At 33.5% G+C, this 21,091-nt stretch overlaps 1 protein-coding gene across 8 annotated transcripts in view; it reads left to right on the top strand.

Moving 5' to 3' along the window:
* The window catches only part of WDR72 (WD repeat domain 72), a 122,397-nt gene that overhangs the window by 29,043 nt on the left and 72,263 nt on the right, over positions 1-21,091 (top strand). For all 8 annotated transcript variants that reach the window (XM_035335687.1, XM_035335688.1, XM_035335682.1 and 5 more), the window contains one exon: positions 10,583-10,788. In XM_035335687.1, the coding sequence (XP_035191578.1) occupies positions 10,583-10,788 (206 nt within the window). The remainder of the gene's footprint in view (positions 1-10,582; positions 10,789-21,091) is intronic.

The following is a 21,091-nucleotide window of genomic DNA, read 5'->3' as shown; positions in this document are numbered from 1 at the left end:
TATGAGTGAGGCCAACACTTCTCAAAAAGCATTTAGAAGCTAAAAATGTCTCTTAGCAGGCTTTTATTTTCTTGTTTTATGGAATGGGAACATTGTCACAGATTAAATCTACACCAGTATTTCTTCATGTACAACCTGTACAATTTTCATAAGATTGCTGAAGATACCTTATTTTACCTTGTAAGTGGGAAATTGCCAACAAGTATGATGGGCTACCTCTAAAAAAAAAAGGCATTTAAGGATACTTTATACTGAAATGCATTAACTGACAAGAGTTGAATAAATGGAATTTACTACTGACCTTAAATATCTTGGCATTTATTTACACTTAGCTATCTACCTATAAACTAGTAGTTTGAGCTTTGTCTTTAATGAATAGGAGGAAGTAGGAATAAACACAAGTGCTTATTTTTTCTTCTCCAATGACTACAAGAAGACTTGGGGGGATGGAGAATGTCTAAGTGAATTGTTCACTGCTGTTACAATTCCAGAATAAGATGAATTGAATTTCATCCTTAGTACTTTGATTTACAGAATTAAAATTATTCTATGATAAATTTGAACGTTGCTGCTGAGCACATATGTAAGTAGTAATATAGATGTTATGAATTAATATTTGTGTAGCTTAACATATTTTGCCTACACTTTAATACATGGAAGCAGGGACTTTCCTTTAAGGTGGAATATCTTTCCATGGCAATAAATATTGATCTAATAAAACATGGAATATTAACATAGCATGTATACAAGATACATTCCAAACTGGTGTCCTAGAAGACAAATATGACAATCAATAACAAATTTTATTTAAATTAGACTGCAGAATATTTTTTTTCAATAGCCACCACTTTAAATCCACTTCAATAAGGAAATCAGCTGTTATCTATTGCTCTTACTATCTGCTCAGGTAAATGCATCTTTGAGTTTTTTTGTTTTTTTTTTTAAAAGGTAAATATTAGTATAAGATGCAGCAATAATAAGATCAGTTTTCTTTCTAATTTACACACCATATCTATGGAGCCACACTTCTATCTAATATATATGGAGACTGAGGAAAGAATGGACAGACTTTAAAGAGCACCCTTCATTTTTTGGAGGTAGATTTAGTTTTGAGTTAGTACTAGTTTAATATGAATTTATTCATCATGCTTGCAGAATCATCTAGTAACTTAATATATTTTTCCCTGCAAGTCGTCTTCTGTTTTATTATTTAACAACATGCTTATTATGAGTTAAAAATAGAATAATGTAGCTTAATCAACCTTTTTGTTCCACTGTCAGAATAATAATATACAGATATGATCTGTTTCTACTAATGGTAATGGTGAATTTACTATAGCTACTTTAAATGGGCTCTGGGAAATATGATTCATGAGGCATTGTTTGACTTTTTTGTTCATCTGTTTTGATCACTCTTCTTCTGAACTGTTTATGGATCCTTACCTCTTAGCTTTTACATGTTAATATTCTGTACCATTTATTACATGCAGGGTAATTAAATTAGTTATAAATAACAAAGGAAATAATTATAGCATTCTGAAAACTAAAGTGCTAAAGAAAAACAAGTTATTAAATTAGCTATGTGACTATGCTTGAGATGTTTGGAGGAGGTAACCTTAGCATCTTCAAGCTTTTCAAAGCTTAACTTTACAAGTGTTAAGATCACCTGTATAAATCTAACTGCACAAATTCCTTCAATGTTTAGTTTTCTTATGCACCTCTGGATGTTGGAGGACACTTACTAATGTGTAGAATTGCATAGTATTTTGCTTCTATCTACATTATGTGCTGCACTCCCAGTTTCTGTCACAGTTCTTCAAGCCTTTTATGAATATAATATCTTCATGTATTTTGCCATGATGGCTATTGCAGTATGAGGGTTTAATAAAACTTCTGGCATCTTCCTGCCAGGTGCAGACTCATGGCTTCTAACTTCTTTACTTAACACCTATAGTATTCCAATGGCTTATATAATTTTAAAATGTTATGTGCAGAATACATCATACTTGCATAAACATGCAAGCTATCTCAACTGATATTCATTGCTATCCCTTCCTGTCTCTAGAACTCCATGTTGATTTTTACACAATTTTCTATGTGTGTATAGTTTTTCATAGAAGAAAATGAATTGCTATGACTTCTGTTTACTGAAATCTATATATGCTGTCATAAGGGATGGAGTCTTTATGAACCTGTGGTTTAAGCAAACAAAGGGTAACGATACCACATAATCCACTTCAATAAAAGTTGTCACTATGGTGGGAACAAGACATCAACATTGACAACGTATTTAACAGAAGTGTTCTATTCAGTTTTGAGTCCATGCTCTAAGGCATGAAGATTTTATGCAACACCATGTGTTTCATACTAATATGATCGCAATAATAGATGATTTCAAACACTTCTGCTGAGAGGGGAGGAAAAGCTACAAACCCAAGTACCTTAAGGTAGCTGTCAGGCATAGAATACTTTAGCTCAGGCACTTAAACTGCAAAGATATTAGAAAATTAAAAAAAAAAAAAGTTAAAGCACTTTAGTGATATTGGCAGCCCTAAAATATGCCGTGTCAACCTACTAGTCAAATCCGTCTCCATGATCATTTTTATCACAAGAAAAATTTTAATGAAAAAAGCAAGAAGTTAGTTCAGAAATATCTCAGAAAAAGACTTCCTGAAATGTTATACCACATTAACTACATAATGTTACATGAACTCTATTTCAGAAGCATCATTCCTGTGGAGAAAATAAAATTGTCATATATGTGGTTGCGTTATAGATCAAACTTCAGTCATATTGAAAGTCTGAGAGTCATACATGCCAGAACACTTTAAAACACCATTTAGAGTTCATTTTTAGATATCTACGCTTCAATATTTTTTACAACTGGTGCCAACAAAAAGGTCTAAGTCTCTGATAAACTCTATGCTACTGTTATATGAGCTGCAGGATATGTGGGGTTTCCTTTCTTTGTTTTAAAGGAGACCATCTTTTTAGTATATCTGATAGCTTTACTCACCTCAGAAGAAATTAATCAATTAAGGAAATTAAATTCATAAATAATGAAATTTAAATAATCCAGACAGTTTTACTGAAACTCTTAAAACTATAACAAAATAAACTTAAAGTTACTGTACATTTATGCTTAGATATTTGTAGAAGTAATCATAAGTACTCCTCTCACCCCTTTGTCTTTGCAAAACTTAGTGATTTACAGTCTCTTTTAATATCTTTCATTTTCCTTTTTTCTCTGTCTCTTTTTATTTCATGTCATCAGTCAGACTAGACTTGAATGGAGAGTATGGCCTAGCTGGTAAATCCTGTGTTTTTACTTCTCATATGCTGCAGGCTGTGGTATAGCTAAGGTCAAGGTCATAGCAGTCACTGATTTTTTTCTTTTTTTCTTTTTTTTATTTTCAAGTGCCCTCTGCATAGCCTAAAGACATGGGCTGATAAACTCTGTTTTAGATTCCTTGGTAACTACATCTGGTAACACTTTTTGTGAAACACTACATGTGTACAGGAAGAATTTTTCATATGGTACCCCATTATATTATTGGGAGAAAAGGCTTATTAATAACTTTCTGTGAAGCCTGTTTATTTATTCATGTATTCCTGGCGAACAAAGCTTATCTCCAGCGTCCCTTGTTCCTTGTCAGAAGTCTAAGTCACTTATACATTTGTAGGAGTAAGATGCAGTAACTGTGAAAAGGTTTTCTTAGAAATCAACCTAGTGTCTCCTTCCTATGCAGTTCATGTGGGTAGGATAATGAACTTCATCTGTAACAAATGGTATTACACAATTCTTCAAAAGTGCCAATTTCTGCAATAGGCATTTCAATCAGTTAACACCTAACTAGTTCTATTAAACTCTCATCAGATATTTGGCTAGTTAACATTAAGCTTTTGATAAAATTGCTGTAGTTATTAATGAAAACAGGTAGTAGAGGGCTTTCAGAGATGCCAGATTATCAGGAAGAAATGGTATATAACATGTTTTATTTTTTTCGAAGACATTGGAATTGTCTTTTGACTAAAATTTCTTGTCTAACCCTGTACTTTAGAAGATGTTTACAACTTGCCTGTTTTTTCTATCATTTAATTAGTCTTTTACACACATTTTACACATACTCAGTTTGTACCCACACAATATCTTTGCTTTCTTTATCCTGGAATTACACAAATTGATAAACGATTTGTTTAAATAACACTTTGTCAGGTACGTGTCTGTGAATGCACCCATAATATGGGACCTGAAGTCTGCTTGCTTATACAAAAAACACTTTTGTTGATACTTTTTCTGATATTTCAGTTAATAAATATCACCTGATACAAAACTATGGATCAAATATTAGGTATCTCTGTTGCATTATTAGGAGTTAATTGAAGACTCAGACTTATCTCCCCTGAAGGGAGCATTGTGTGTTCAGAAAAAGACTAGTGATTTAGCTGTTCTGTTCTTAGGTCATGGTCTGACCTTCAACATTAACAGTTAGGGCAGACACCACGTGGGTTAACATCTTGACATCTTGGTTCCCCCTCCTCCTCCCCACTTCATGCTTAAGAGGCATCCTTAGAGAAAGGGAGAACCTGCTGTACACTATTGAACCAGAGGCAAAATAACTTATTTGGCTAACATTACATTCTAGGAATATCCAGTGCAACATTAAAGAATTTCTGATTTAACTAATATTTCTCTGTTAGTAGCTCTGTGCAGAAGACATGTTATCATTTGCATTGTGTTACTTTTAACACTGAATAAATAGGAATGTCATCCCATGATTGCTTCCCTGGGGCCTCTCCAGTACCTGACCACTCCCTAAGTGAAGAACTTTTTCCTAATATCTAATTTGAACTTCCCCTTATGCAGCGTTAATTTGTTCCTTTGTGTCCTATCACCAGTCACAAAAAAGATCATCTGCTTTTGAGGAAGATGGAGACAACAATAAGGTCACATCTCAGTGTCTTCTCTAAGCAGAATTAATCAAATATCCCCAGCTGCACATTACAAGTCATACAGATAGACTAAAGTCATTTTTTTTTTTAAGACACAAATTATCAGCACTCACTTATTAGTTTAGCGTATTTTGAAAATTCAAATGATTCATAAATGTGAAGATACATGCTTTTCAGTTTTTTCATGTGCAAACCTTTAAGTTAAAACTTTGTTCTTTTTGTGTTATCTTGCAAGTAAGCCTCAGGTCAGTAAGTAGATTCCACTCAAATATTTCAGTTGTCCAAATCTGAGTAATTATTCAGTAACTTGGTGATGTAGAAGCTACTGGATCTTGGATGGGTCTGTTGAAAAAGCAATATTGTCTTTTCTTCAGTCTTGAGAAGCTAAGGGTAAGTGTTTTGTGCAGAAAATAGTAAGGTACTTTCATATTTAATATATGCTATATGAAACGATATATACTTATGTCCTTATATTTGCATGTGTTTCATATATATTTAGTGGAACATACATAGAATTAATTTTATATGTTCTTAAAAGTATAATTTCTTATAGTTGATAGCTGATGTCCATTCTTTATTGCTAATAATGAAGTAGGATACAAAAAAAAACATATTGGAATGGAAAACTTGACATGGTCATTGCGGTCTGAGGAGTTCAACTCTATTTGATGTCTTTAATTCCAGGTACTAAGGGGTGATTATCTTGCTCCATGTTTAATATGGCAATATAAAAATAGTGAAATTGCTTATCTTCCTTAAGTTCAGAACTGATCACTTCTTCAGTTTTTAGTACATATAATGTATGATAACTATTCCTGACACAGGATTGTTGTCTTTAGCTGTTTAGAATAGTGGAGTGAAGAAGCAAATGGGAGTTCTACTGGCCATTCTTTCAGGGTATTTTGTTTGCAGCAGAAATCTTGAGATGAGGACTGTCTGTGTTAGAGAACTTTTCTGCCTACGCTGTGTAAACACACACTACGTAGATAATATTTCAGGACTTTTCTTTATATTGTTCTTTATTCCTTTTTTTAACTTAAGAATATTCTTACAAACTTACTAAAGCAGTTCTAAAAATGTATATTCTGAAGAATGTCAACGTTCACCACTTGGACTATGTGACAGAAGTCTTCTGAATGTGAAAATCTCAACAGTGTCTGCCAAGTCCATTTTCCTCAGTGACAACTATTCTACATGCTCCTATATACAGTGCCGAAGTCATAGTAAAATATAATTTCAGGAATAAATGCATTTCAATAGGTGTGATATTATTTGGTCTATTCCATCTATATTTGTTAGATTTCATTTATTTACCTTTTTGTTTTGATATTGGTTTGAACTGTGTATTTTTACTTAACACAATGCTTGTTCCATCTGGTTTATGCTATTTGATATTTGTGATAGAGCTAGCATTTTAGAGATATTTTTTTCAAGTGCTTGAATACTGTTTTGAATCAGGATGGTGGACTGCTTTAAAAATAAAAAATAAAGCATTTTATAGCGAGGAATGTCTAAGTTCTGTTTCTCTGACTCAACCAGCACAGAAAAGAAGTAGGTGGAATTTCTTCAGATGAAAAAAGTATTTATGGAAAGGAATGTTTTGATAGCAAATAAAAACACCAAGAAATAGCTGATATAATGCAGATGATAGTTGGTCTGAAAGGTGATGTTTATTGTTTTGGCTACTAGTAAATTTAAAGAAAGACTTGTTCTTAGCTGCATGTTCTCTTAAAATAACACCAATTCTAAAAACAATTTTCATTCACATAGATCACCTCTGCTATAAAATTCAGCTGAGTTACTAGGTCACAGCAGCACTGCAGTATTGAGGATGTCTTTTCAATACTTTAGCTGTGACAGCAAAGAGAAAGCACTGGAGCCTGATGATATGACAGGTCATGTGATGTCAGTGAATACCTTGTCTTGAAAAAGATAATATGCATGACCTCCCCAGTAAAAATGCATCATTCAGTAAAAGCAGAACCCAGAGAACTTCATGGACAGCACTAACACCGACAGCACTAACACCAAGAGACACAATTTGTAGTACTTGGTCCAGAAAAAGAATAAGATGTTGTAATACTCTCTAGCTAGTCACATCTGGTGGTCCAAAGCTGCCTAGGAGAGTGAAATACTCTACTCTTGACTGTTTGTAAGACTTGGTTGCCATGGTCACAACCTTAGAGAGATAAAGACTTTTTCCTGTATTTTGTATGTATAGTAGGAGGTCATAGCAGTAGAGTTGCTGTTATATAGAAAACATTATTTTCTCCTTCATTTATTGGTACCTTAGCCTTCCCTGTCAAAAGCTTCAGGCTCATTTGTGTTTAAAATACTCCAGATTTGAAAGCTGTCTGGTTTGTACTCTTTCCAATGTACAGCCTCTTTTATTGCTCTTTATTTTTGTTTTTCTATAAGATTAGGAGCAACGCTTCTAGCTACAGTTTCTAGAAAAAAACACCTATGTATTTCTTTGACTGTCTGCATTGGTCAGAATCTTTTTAAGTAAACAGTTTTCTCTCTAACATGCTTCTTTATTGTATAGGTGTATTCAGGAGTTGCAGAATATACCTCTTCCTTTATTTGTCTCTGCCGCCTACTCACTTTGCAAATGAATATTTCAGTCTCTTCAGAAATGCAAACTACACTAGATAGGATAAATGTTTTCTAGTACTTCCATGACCACCCAGCCTCCCCCATCATCACAATAATTTCCCTGTGCACTCTGTGCACTTCTATTGCTGCTTCAAATGTTTGCAAATCTGTGTTTATAAGCATACTGAGCTCTATGACTTAGAAGTATATGCAAGCAGGTACACCTTTAAGAACAGAGCTTTCTTTTGGAAGAGGTTACGTATGATTATAAGGAATCTGAGATAGCCACTATGAATAAATAGTTTTAAGATGAAACTCCAAGTTTTTGAGATTTTATTTCATATCATAGCCTTTTGTCAGTAGTAAGCTAAACTGGTTGTACAGTGAATTTCCTGTGTGATATTCCTGTCTATAAATGCCCTTTTTTCTTAATCCCCACCTGGCTTTATGTTACCCTTGTGTGCTAAGTGGTCTTTTTTTTCTCCACCCAGTATGAACCTGGATGGGTTTCTGTGGTTTATAAGAAAGTGATTTTCTACAAACTATACCTACAAAATAGTATACTTGCTGTGGCATGATCTTGCCACAACCAGTTGCTGAAAACTTTTGCAACTCAACCTGTTCGGTTTCTCAGTTTGCATCCACAAGTCTGTAGGACGTAGAAGCACGTCTGCCAGCATTTGGAAAGAAATACATATAAAGCATTGATTTGCTTTCATATACATCAAGACTGATGATGTATTTCATTCAGGCCATGGTCTTCAGAAGAGAAATACTGCTGTCCATCTCTTTCTGCAAGGAGCTGAGTGATGGTGAGGCACACTTAGGTACATATGCAGCCAGCAAAGCCTGTTTTACATATTTGAAGCTGTCTAATACTAAAGAGCATGTAAAAACAGGTCTTTAAAATTTAATACTAGGCCCCCAAAATTCTTGGATTAATTAAGGATTTTTCACAATTTCTGCCTTAGCTCCTTGCCCATACAGGTAATATCCTATTATTTCACAGGGATATTACAGTACTTTCTGAAGTAGTTGAATGTGTAGTTAATTGTAGTGAATTGTACAGATTAAAGTGATATAGAAAACAAGGATGGGTAGATGCATGTACACATGTACATTTCCTGCATATCGGATTTGCAGTGGTAGGTCTTAGTGAGAGTTTAGTCTTCTACACTTAAGGGAGAGCTACTAAATTTTTGGTGACTTCTATTTATCTTGTGTTCTGAATGATGCAGTGAGATCTGTGAAGAGCTCCAAAAACCATTCTGTATGCATAAAGAAGCTAAACTAATATTGAATGAATGACCACATTATTTCCACACTTAACTTTACAAACACGATAATACTTTTAAGAATGTTTGTTCATTCATGTCTAGTATGGATTGCATAGTCTTTCCTTGAATTTTTGTGCTCCTGAAATATTGAAATGTTGCAGTGTCGAGAGCTTTGCAGACAGTATTTTTTTCTGAAGCGTTCATAGGCAGTCTGACTGGAGATCTTGGGCCTCTTGTTTTCCTACTCACTTCTGTAAGTCCTGGGCATAGGCTGCAAATTCTGGGGAGGGATGAAGAAAATAACATTGAAAAGAACAGGGCCTGATTTTTTTTTTTTTTTTTTTTCCTGTAATAATATAGTGTATTTTATGGCATTCAAATGAGTTGGAGGGGACAAAAAGCCAGTTCTGCTGCTTTCTTCTGCTTTGAACACGAAGACTATTGGCTATATAACTACAGTTGAGAGAGATGAGTTTTGGAGAAATTTCAGATAAAGAAATTTTATACAGACAAATGCATTGTGTGAGATCCCTCAGTCCCAGTCCAATATTTTTAGCAAGTGTTACTGTTAAAACTTCAATGTTACTTTTCTTTTCTTCACTGACAATGAAAGGGGAAATTCATGTTGCATTACCTGAGGCTACAAAGAAGTTAAACTTAGGGAAAAATATTTCACTTTATAGCAGATATTTACTTCTGTTTCCATTGGGGACTGTCAGCCTTCCAACACATGAGCAAATGGATGACATCATATTTAGCTTTCCTGACAGCACTTCACTCCTCTGCACTAAACTAGGAAATCACATGAAGAGTGGGAAAAATACAGTCAGAAGTATCAAGAATTAGCAGTCACTAGTCAGAATTGGATTGATTTTAGACTCTACAATTTTTCCATGTTGGCTAGAATTTCCAAAGTCTAAGGAAAGAGGTGGCATACAGCAAATGTTCCATTTCCCTGATTTGTTCTCTAGGAGAAATGAAGAGATTACAGTAAGAATGAAAAGAAAAACTGAAGAAAGTAAGTGAAGAAGAGCAGAGCCAGAAGCTGCTCGTTGGGGAAATAGCACTCGAATCTGCCTGTATTGTGGATGTAATCCATACAACTGATAAAGCAGCCCATGAAATATTGTGTTCATATTCCTGACTCTTAAGCTAGGTGTAATATATTCAGGTATTTAAAAAGTTTCGTGGTAGACAGGTTTTAGTAACAGAATGAATTTTGAGCTTTCCCTTGCTATTTCTAACCTAGAACACTAGAGGACAGCACTAAAATATTACATAAACATATTGTTTACACTTAATTACACACCGAAGGCTTTGTGGGAAGGAAAACAACTGACAGTTTTGAGAAAAGTTAGGGAAAGTGGTGTTTTGAAATTCCTTCACTCCTTTTGAAAATTGTATCTGACTTCATACATTATACAAAATGTACTATGTTTATTGCTCTTTAAGGTATTTGTGAGTCTCTTCAGTAGTTCAGTAGTTAAGCTTTTTTTTTTTTTTTTTTTTTTTTAACATAATAATGCTGTAAAATAAAACCTTGTGTAGAATTACATTTTTAAGGTCTAGAAAGTAAGGAATTAGTTGGCTTGTCTATGAACATAGGTTCATGATTTATCTGTTTACGTGAAGTGTACTGTATTAACATAATATTATTTTTTTTTTGTAAATATTGTGTTAATGTCACGATATTCAAATGGGAATATGTATTAATGTAGTTCCTTGAAAAAATTACAAATTGTGTTGTGTTTCTCTAGGCACACTGGAACGGCATGAAACAGGTGAAATTGCAAAAGCAATTCTTTCTTCCATTGAAGATTCAAAATACTTAGTGGCAGATGTTCTACTTCCTATATCTCAAGAGTCAAAAAGAAATAAAAATCCTGAATACAAATCCTCTAGCTCTTATAAGCTTGGCACAGTCTCTTATAATCTTACTCATACAGAAAAATCTTCAGATAAGGTAAGGATGTAAAGTAATGCATTTCTCTAGAGCACTGATTTGTGATACAAATTATTTACCCTTTCGTCTTCACTGTGGAGCCCTGCATTAATGTTGTGGAGACTTGGTTTTAAGTTTCTAAAGCCATGTGCATACTTGTTCAGTTTCTGTACCATTTTGTAGAACAAGTGCATTATGTATTGCTAGTAGTAGATCATCTCAGAAGGATTTTCTTGGGAATTTAGCACACGTTTTGATCCTATTTGCTTATGCTGCTAACTTAAGACTGCATCTATTAGCAATACCCTCAGGGCAATTGAACCCACAACTTCAGTTGGAAGTCTTGAGAAAAAGCACATCATGGCACAATGCCACTGGCATTCCCCCCATTGCTCTTTTACAAAAGTGCAGATATCTCTTGTCATGCAGTAGTAGTTTTTATTGGTTGTTTGTTTTCTGTTAACACTGGGGAATGGAGTGAAAGTGCTTTTCATTTACATTAGTGCAATTAACTTTGGCACTTCATTGCTTAAAAAGAGTATGGTGATGTTTACTGTGGGCCCCAAATAAGTATGTCAGTCTTCAGGAGTGATATGATTGAGCACACTATTTAGATTAATTGAACAATTTTTCACTAATGTTATTAAACAAAATAATTGTGACTGATGGAGATGATGTGCTCTTCCTTCTTGTTTTTCTTTTTTTATATTTTGAATAATAGAAGGAAACACCATACAAAAACTAGTGCCAATATACTGTTAAAGCTGAGAAAAGGAGTATGAAGATACTAGATAATGAGAAATAAAGTTGAAAACATAAACAAATTTGCTTATGGCTTAGATATATATGTATATTACTTTTTTAAAAATATAAATAGCTGTATTTGTAAAACCAACTTTTTAAAAAGTCTCAAATTTAATACAATCTCAGTTTCAATGGAATATGTATTACCTTATTCAAGCTGGAAGATAATGGTAAATACCTTTTTCTCACAGCCTGTTTATCATGAGTTAAGTATATTCACTGACTTTTTGATACAAGCATATCTTAATAATGGGGATTCAGCATTGCTTGTTTGGGTGTAGTACTTCTTAATACATTTTTGGAATAGTTTGTCTCTGCAATGAACCAGAGGAAGACAATCTGTTATTCTTCAACAATGAATGTAGATCAAAAATACTTTCCTATGAGTATGAGAAGGTGAGAAATGTTTTCCCTTAACTCGCATGTAGAAACAACCTTCACAGTGGTCTCTGGCCTTTCCCTGGCTTTTTCAATTGTGTTAAATGAAAGACTGGGTTTTCCAAAATTCAGTCTTATAAAGGATAGCTTAATCCAAGTTCATTCTGAACTTTTTCTGTTTTTTTTTTTTTTTTTTTTTTTTTTTCTTTTTTTTTCTTTATTGCACTTAAAATTTATATATGCCTTTGAGTTTATAATTATGCTTGTTGAACTCTTTATATTTCTCTTTGACCTTTTACTAACCTTAGTCTGATTTCTAAAGTTCTTTTTGATCCCATTTTCTGAAACGTCTTATTAGAGCATAATCCTGCTGAGCGTGTTGTGGGGCAGATGGTGTGCTAGTTGGCCATTGACATAGAATCTGATCTCACTATTGCTTTATTAAAAGGAGTAGTTTCTTCTAGTGTTTTTAAAGAGAAATAACAAAGTTACAAGCATCTTTGAAGCATAATTTTGGCCATACGTTTTAAATCAAAAATTACTTGGATTTAAAGTGGCTAGAAAGGAAACGTGCTGCTCGTGGAATATAGGAAAGTAGTTTTTGGCAGATTATAAAGTAGTTTAATGTGCTTTAAGGATTATTGTGATTTTAAATTGGAAATAATGTCACAATAGGTGACAGTGGAGTTAGAATAATTTATAGCAGTTCTTGAACAGGCATGTGTCTCGGCTACTCTGAATCTGCAATAAAATATTCCATTTACATTTTTAAACTTTGCTCCTTAGTTATCTTGTTGAGAATATTATTGATGGCTCTTGGACTTTCCTATGACTGTCAAAATACCTTTTTTTTTTTTTTTCTTTCACCTTCTCATTTTTTGTCTTTGTAGTCATGTTATGTTAGTCTAGTTCCTTAACAAATGGAGATCTGTACTTAGGAAAGCTACTCTTCATTCAACTAAAATCTGTTATGCATTGCATCCAGCATTTCTCCCCACTTCTGTCTCCATTATAGAAGATTCTGTAGATTCCTGTGGGAGATACTGGAGGCTAAATGTATAGGGTGTAGCCAAACCTGGGAAGATAATGACAATGGAGGTCCACTTAATGCTTTTCCAGAAATCCAGTGTGGTCTGCACAAAGGGAGCATGCTGCCCTGTGGCTTTTTATACCTGTCATTTTTTTATTATTATTATTATTTTTTATTTTTTTTTAAATGAAGTTCAAATAAAGGCTTCTTATGAGTTCCACCACTTTTCTTAGTTCTTATTCTGGAATTTTTTTTCATTTTTTTTTCTTCCAATTGTTTTGTGTTGACTCTTTTGGAACATTGTGGCTTAGCATCTTGAAATAATTTCCTGAAATCCACTTTCTGTGAAACTAATGGAAGTTCTGTGGATATCAGTGGGTTCAACACTTCATGCTGTATTATTAGGTGTATAATGATGACACAAATCAAACTACCATGAAAATTTCAGGTTCTCAAAAGTCTTTATCAAAATGCATATAAACAATCACTATTTCATTATTAATTTGCTTCTTTGGCAAATTGTATAATAGAAAGTTAACATGTTAAATTATTAATAAAACTCTGATTTTGTGTGTGTGTGTATAAATCAACTTTAGACTGTTTAAGAATTCAGTTTCAGGAGACTTTTGAAATGGAAAATGTGAGGAGGCTCTTCTGTCCTTTTCAATATTATGCTTGTAAGCAAATCTTATTTTGTACAATGATCAACATGAAGATCACAAGCAAGATTCAGTATTTATTACGTTGTTTTGTCATTAAATATTATATTTAAGACAAAATAACATCTGCAAGACAATGGCCTTTCTTCCATCCTAAGAAGAAAAATATTCTCACATAGCATTCCAGCTTCAAAGACTCTTTCAAAACATTTGTCATCATGTAAATCACAGATACAAAAGCAGAATGCTTTGATTTCATGGTGTTTTGACCATTTTAATTCTTTTATTGTGCTGCACGTGCCAGTGGGAGTACCAATAACAGATGAGTGTGACAAATGCAGTTAACACAAGATCCATATTAATGTTGTCAAATACCCTTGATATATTTAAACAGATTTTAATTCTTTTCCATGTCAAAAGACCTGAAATATATAGTTTAATAGTTCTTCAAGAAAGCTTTACTTAATATGTGAATGTAAAACCTCTCATAAAAATGAAACTTTTATATTGGCCTTAGTCATTGACATAGGGTATTCATCAAGTCGGCAATTTGTGTGGCAAAGTGCCATTTGAATAGTGTATTGTTAGAATACTTATGGTCCACTTGACAAGGGCTCTTGCTGTAAATAGTGCAATTTGACTCCAGCTGTTAAAGAGTGGCTTTGACAGCAGCCAAATAGAATGGAGATGCTTTACTGCACCGCAGAAAAATCAATATCGGGTTCTTGTTCATAGTAACCTGTTTTGTCTTTTTTCTTTTCTTTTTTTTTTTCTTCCCAGATTTACACAAGACTACCTAGAGTTCATTTGTGGAGGTTTAAATATTTTTGAGTGCTTTATTTTCAGATTAGTATTAGTGATAAATGATGCATGTGTTTAAAAAGAATAATAATCAGAAAGTATTTTGTGGATGTATGTAAGCAATGTGGTAACACAGCATTATTTCAACTCTAGCTTATGTGGATGAGTATTAGGATGTGGGTGCATAAGTTATGTAACTAATGACAAAGTCTTTCCTTCCTCTGCATCTCTTTTCCTTTTTTGTACTGCTTCTGTGCTATGCTTTTTTTTTTTTTTTTAAAAAAAAAAAAAGGCAGATTTCTTTGTTGTTCCTGTGACAACCCCCACAGATGTTGACAATCTGTAGTGCCATTGGCCATTGTAGATTTTCCTGAAGCATAGTCTTGCTGGTGCTGAACAGTTTTCCAGCAGTATTCAGTGACACAAGGTTGCTATGATACCTGGCCAGTAGCAATAGGTATTGAATCATTGGTCTTAATTACAATAGACTACATACTAGATTGTGTGCTCATGGTGTTTGTATGGAACTAGCTCTCATCACACCTATCTTTGATATCAAAGCTGTGTAAAAAGCTGTTTTTAAAATATGCATATATATATATATATTAATGCTTCGATACTTGATATGAAGATTTAATTGATGCACAAGCTAGATGTTTGGGAATTGTTTCCTTACAAATATTTTATATTAGAAATTTTCCCAGCTTTTCAGTTTAAATAATTTAGATGTAAATCTGTGTTTACCATGCTCTTATTTTTAGTACACTTTTAATGTGATTAGAGCTTCCTCTAGATAAAGATGTTGGAGGAAGAAGAGCTTCTATAATTTGTGCAGTAATTGCTAAAGTAAATGATCAGTGTTGGTCCTTGGTTTTTTGAATTATACTACTGAAGAGCTAGACTAGGAAAGGGAAATTTTTAATATTCTTTTCATATCTGTGTAGGTAATATGAGCAAGATGATGAGGGGATGAAATATATTTATCTACATATGAGCATTTATGGGATTTTTTTATTGTTTTATATATTTCACTTGACTATTTCTTAAAATGCTAATCTTTGAGCACTGAGCTATAACACCGTTAAAGAATGGTGCAGAAGGTCAAAATATTGAAGTGTACAAGATCTGTAAAAAGTAATTTGATTTATGTAATTATTAGAAATAAGTATAACTGGAATAGTTAATTAACAGATACTATGGCACTCTTAAAATGCATATAAAACATTTTACCTAATATTTGTACTAAAGAACTCCTTATTCACTTAATAGCATACATATTTTGCTCTTATCTCTGTTTCAGAGGCACCATACATATATTTTGATATTTCCTCCATAGGAAAATCAAGTTCATATTTTTGCTTAAAACAGAAGAAATACACAATAAAATGTACAGAAGTAATAAATTAAAAAGCCTACTTTGTGTTGCAATATTGTACAGAAGCAAAAGGCAAATAAGTGGACTGTAGGACAGCAGCAGACATTTCTTTTAGTAAGATAATGGATGCAATTGAAAATTGTTATTGGAAAACTGGAAAATAACTACAGATTAAATCTTACCAATGGGGAAACTGATAGAATAATGGAAATGAGTTCAAAGCACAAATACCAAACAATACTTTTCAAATATGAAATCAGAAGTGGTACCATAAAGCATTGTGCATTAGAGTCCTTTTATTTATTTTGGTTTGTGATATTTAGATTGGTACTATGCAGTTACAAATTTTGATCATTTGTAAGAAATGTACTACTAAGGTCAAATCAAAATGGAAAGAAGAATGTTTCTCTTTAAAGCTGGTAACCTTTTTGTCGTTCTGTCAATGTATTTCTTTTTCGTGTAGAGGGATTGGTGTTCAGAAACTGTATTTAGTAGTATATTATTTAAATGTAGTAGTAAAATGAGAAAAGAAACAAAGATCTATATATAGATTTCCCATAACCCAGATGCAATGTACTTCAGTACCACATTTCTTGAGAAAGACACAATTATATATTTTGTCAAGGGACCAATGTGGCAACATAACTACAGTGAAAGAATCACTTTGGAGTTATGAGATTAAATAGGTGACAGTCAAAGGGCATTATGGTCCTGAGAGAGGTTGATAGCTTGGCCCCCATGCTGGCTTTGCTGAAAGTTACTGCAGTTTTCTGAGTTCATCAACCAAATCAAGACTTTGTTGATTTTAGTGTTTTCTCCATTGATAACCTCAAAAAGGAAAGGAAAGAAAGGAAAAGGCTGCCATTGTGATATTGTAACATATTTTACTCTTACAAATGTGGATAGTAAACAACACAGGTTGTCTAAAATCTGAGAATAATCTTTAAAGTTTTGTTTCAGAAAAGTCACAGTACTTATATACTTCTACAAGTTTTTCTCTGGTATTATACTGAAGGTGGCTGACTTAATATGTTTTTTTTTTTTTTTTTTTTTTTTTTTTTTTTTTTTTTTTTTTTTTTTGTCTAGAAATCTAATTAGACCCTGTGCTAAAGCTACAGAAGGTTCTACTAGAAACAGTTCAATAGTATAGAAACAGTTCTTGTAAAATATTTCACACTGAAGGACCATTTACTGAAGCTAAGCAAGCCGTTGCTGTCTTCATCCTTCTCATCTTTCCATGTACCTCAGTTGTCAAGCTGCAATTCCCTTCTCTATCCCTTGGAAACTCTAGCAAAGTTTCTTTTCTCTTCTTTTCTGGGGTGGGGTGTATGTCATTTTCAGTTTCTACCGTATTGAAGTTCTGTTCCATATATCTTATTCTCCATTGGTGATTTTTTCTTTTATTTCTGTGTGTAAAGTCCTATACAGTTTTAAATCTTTTATTTTACCTTTACCTCTAGAAATATCCCCTTAGAAGTCCCTAAGATGCAACTTCATCTGTAGATTGGCCTAGTCTTTCCTTGAAAGTGCTCTACCTTATTATAATTCTGAAATTATAGTAAATTAAATCATCTTTGTAACCTTTATAATTTGATGTTGCACGATGGAGTTCTTGAGGATTATTCACAATTCATGACAGAAGGATGGTGGAGTCTTTGCACTTGTGGCAACAAATATTTTCTGTTTTAAACATTAGATCCCTGGCTTTTTAAGTATAGTTTGATTAGTGTTATTTTAGTGAAGTATCAACAAGCATTCAGATCTGTGCTGAGGTGTGTCCCTATGCCCTTTCAAAACAGAGTGGTAGCTTTGTCAGAAATACATTGGCAGCTTAAATGAAATTATGGAACTAGGACACGCGGGGCTTGCAAAATGGTTTCTCCTGAAACCAACACCCAAATTTACTTTGCAAAAGAAAGACTTGTTATCTGCCAGCATTCTTCTAAAAACATTAAATCTCTTGCTTCTGTTTAATGAAGCAGAAATAAAGTACTGAATTGCAGATTAATTAAAAACATTATCAACAACAAAGCAAAAAACAACAACAAAAAAATAACACCAGTGATTACATTTCCTTCTTCTGATGTGTTTTTCCTACGTGTTCTTACCTTTCCTACTCACACCTGAATTTGGTCTGCTGGTCAGGTCTGCTGCTCTTGCAATTAATTCTGAGACAGATGAATTAGCCAACCAGATATGTCTCAACATTTATTTGCAAATACTGTCCTCTTAGAAACCTATGCAGTGCTACTGGCTTTTGTAAGATTAAATAACTCTCAAAGAAAGGGTGGCATGAAAGCTATGGGTACAGAGTTATTGCTGCTGTTCTGACATATCCTAGAAAATGCCATTAATGATATAGGAGCTGAAGAAAGTCCAGCCTGCAGATTCATGAGTTTTTAAGGATGACATTTCCTAGGCTAGACTACATTATAGTATCTAAGGATTTAATACCATAATTTCCTGTTTGCTTGTTTAGGAGAAAGTCACTTTCTTAGAATTCAATCTAGTACTTTCTATGTACTTTTAAATTATATGGATGGGTTTCTTACAATCCCATATGGGAAATGCACAATCAGAGTAGCCCAGGGCAAATGCATTACTTCAGCTGGAGTCACCAAACAGCCATGTGTTGGTAACTTAATTTTTTATATACATCAGTCCTTCTTGGAACAAAGTTATATTCCCATGCTGCTAGCCTTCTTCTATGGTCATGTTGGCAATATCTATTTCCAGCATTATTCTCACAGATATTTGGATGTTCATTTTTCCAGTAAATTGTTCAGTATAATAATTCCCAGATTCATGAGTCAGCTCTGTACTTTGTGGATTACTGTGGCATCGTTTGTCCAGCTGATCTAGGAAAAATGACAGATTTTCCATTTTACAGATTTTCTAAGTTCTGAGTAAGGCTAAAAAGAAGTTTTGGCTATCACCCATCTCTGAGCCCTGCATGTTTCTAAAGATTAATCATTTTTGGTAAGGGAATTTACTTCTACATTCAGGATAAGTTAATGTTAAGATGTAGATATAATATACAAATATTTAGTATATAAATTAATATGACCTCATTTAAAAACACCTTATACTTCCCTTCCATCTACACTTTTCATGGTGCAGAGACTATGTAGACAGATTTTATTTTGAGGCAAATGTCTCCCAAGTTTACTTGGATATTTTCTATAATGAAAATGTTACATAGAAGAGACATTGTTAAAGGTATTAAAAAGGGTAAATGAACACGAGAAATAGTGCTAAATGCCCACCTCAAGAGAATACAGTTTGTCTGACTATTACTAACTGAACTGTCTGAAGTTAAGTGATAAGAATTACCTCATTATAGTAATGTTTACTGTGTATGATGCTCATCCTATGCATAACGTCAGCATTGCTTTGGGGAGGGTAGGCCTGACCTGTCTTTGCCCGCTTTGGGAGGCTATGGATACTTTTAGTGATAAATTGTTCACATTCTCCCTAAAATCAAGTGATCCTTAAGAAATAGGCAGGATAGACATGGGAGTGTGGATGGATTGTCTGTAGGAGTTGTATTGGGTTAGAACACATGTTCAGTCTACTATGTAGAAATGAAAGTGCAACTGATGACTTGAATCCTTTAGCCCTATGCAAATTTTTACAGACGATGTGTACTTAAGATCTATTTCAATTTTATACCTATAGTCTGTTTTTTACCCAAATGCATCTTTGCCCATATCCTAAATTGTTCATTTCAGCAGAGCAGGAGAATCAAATGAGATAGCTGTGTATTTGCAAATGACAGAGGGCTTATTGTGAGTAAGACTATTTTGAATAGTTGATTCAATTAGATTCAATTAGGATGGTGATAGAATAAAGAACTAGGAAATGTTTTAAGCCAGTATTCCTATAAAATATTCACGATGTCTTGCCAAAAATTCAGATAAAAACTTTACCTCTTGGATTTATTTTTCTGAAAACTGAGACAGGTTTTAAGAAGAAAAAGAATATGCCATGGTGTCATACAACTCAGGAAATTTTCAACAATAAATCTTGTTAAGACTTTATAACACTCATTACGTAAGGTTATAACACACATTACATAAAGTTATGAACTTAACAATGCAGGTTTCCTTATCTGATTTAGCTCAAACAAACAAACAAAAAAAATTATTCAATATTATTGATGAACAAAAGATTATTTTTCAATTACTTATGTATAAATATGGCAAGACCACATTTATATCTACTACCAGTTCTTCAAGCATCACCATGGAATTTGATGCTTTCTCTTTTGATGCTGTGTGACTGAGGTTCTGGTGCAGTAGTTTCAGAAGTAAGGTTTTTTCAAACATTTAAGTTCAGGGAAATTTGCAATAGAGGTCCAAGCCCTATCTGAATGCTCTGTAGTATCTAACTATTCTAGTATTTCTCCATTGTATGATCTGTTTGAACATGTGCTTTGTACTACACTAATTCTGACTGTCATGGTAAAAGGCTGGATTAAATTTTCTTCTTGCCCTTTAAATGAATAAAATAATTAAATTAAACTTTCAAAATTGGAAGTAACTTTATCATAACTAGTAAGTTAAGTTGTACCAAGCTTTTAGTTTTATCCATAGAAGTTGAATCTGAAAAATATATTTTCCTAGTCGATAAAGAGGTTTATTTGTAGGGCAGATTTAAGATGTGCTGTTTGAAATCTGAGATTTTTGTGGAACTTGGTAGCAATATTTTATGTTCATAAACCAGTTTGAAGCCCCAAACACAATTTCATTTATCTTTATATTCTAAGCTTTATAGAATCTGCAAAAGTGTCCATCTGTTCAGCTGAGATTGCTTCAAATAGTGAGTGGTCAGAGAGACTTAGCTGATAAAGGTCAAAGGAGCCTCTTGACCCTGTGATACTTGCTAAAGCAATTGGAGCATAGGGACTGATATACAGTTAGATATAGCTTGCTAAAGCAATCTCCACTTTAATTGGTAATGATAGCAGGAATACACAGTAAAGTCATTGCTGAAAGAAAACAAAAAGTATCCAATATAGTAATTTATTACCAGTCAGTGGGTTTCACGCACTAGGTTGTTTTACCCCTGCAGTGGTCAGAGAAAGCAAAAAGGTACTCTAACACTTAACTGGAAATGGATGCCCTGCTGCTATCAGAGATGCATGGTGGTCAAATGATTGCCTGTGCCATTAGCTTGGTAATGTTTTCTCCATTGTAAACTCAGCTCCCCATGTTCTTCCTGTGCATCAGCTGCAGATTGAAGGCTTTCTTGTTTGTCTTCTATTTGTGCTGCCAA

The sequence above is a fragment of the Oxyura jamaicensis genome, chromosome 10 (genome assembly GCF_011077185.1).
Source record: "Oxyura jamaicensis isolate SHBP4307 breed ruddy duck chromosome 10, BPBGC_Ojam_1.0, whole genome shotgun sequence".
In the NCBI taxonomy this organism is placed as follows: Eukaryota; Metazoa; Chordata; class Aves; order Anseriformes; family Anatidae; genus Oxyura; species Oxyura jamaicensis.
This window is presented reverse-complemented; position numbering and strand designations above follow the sequence as displayed.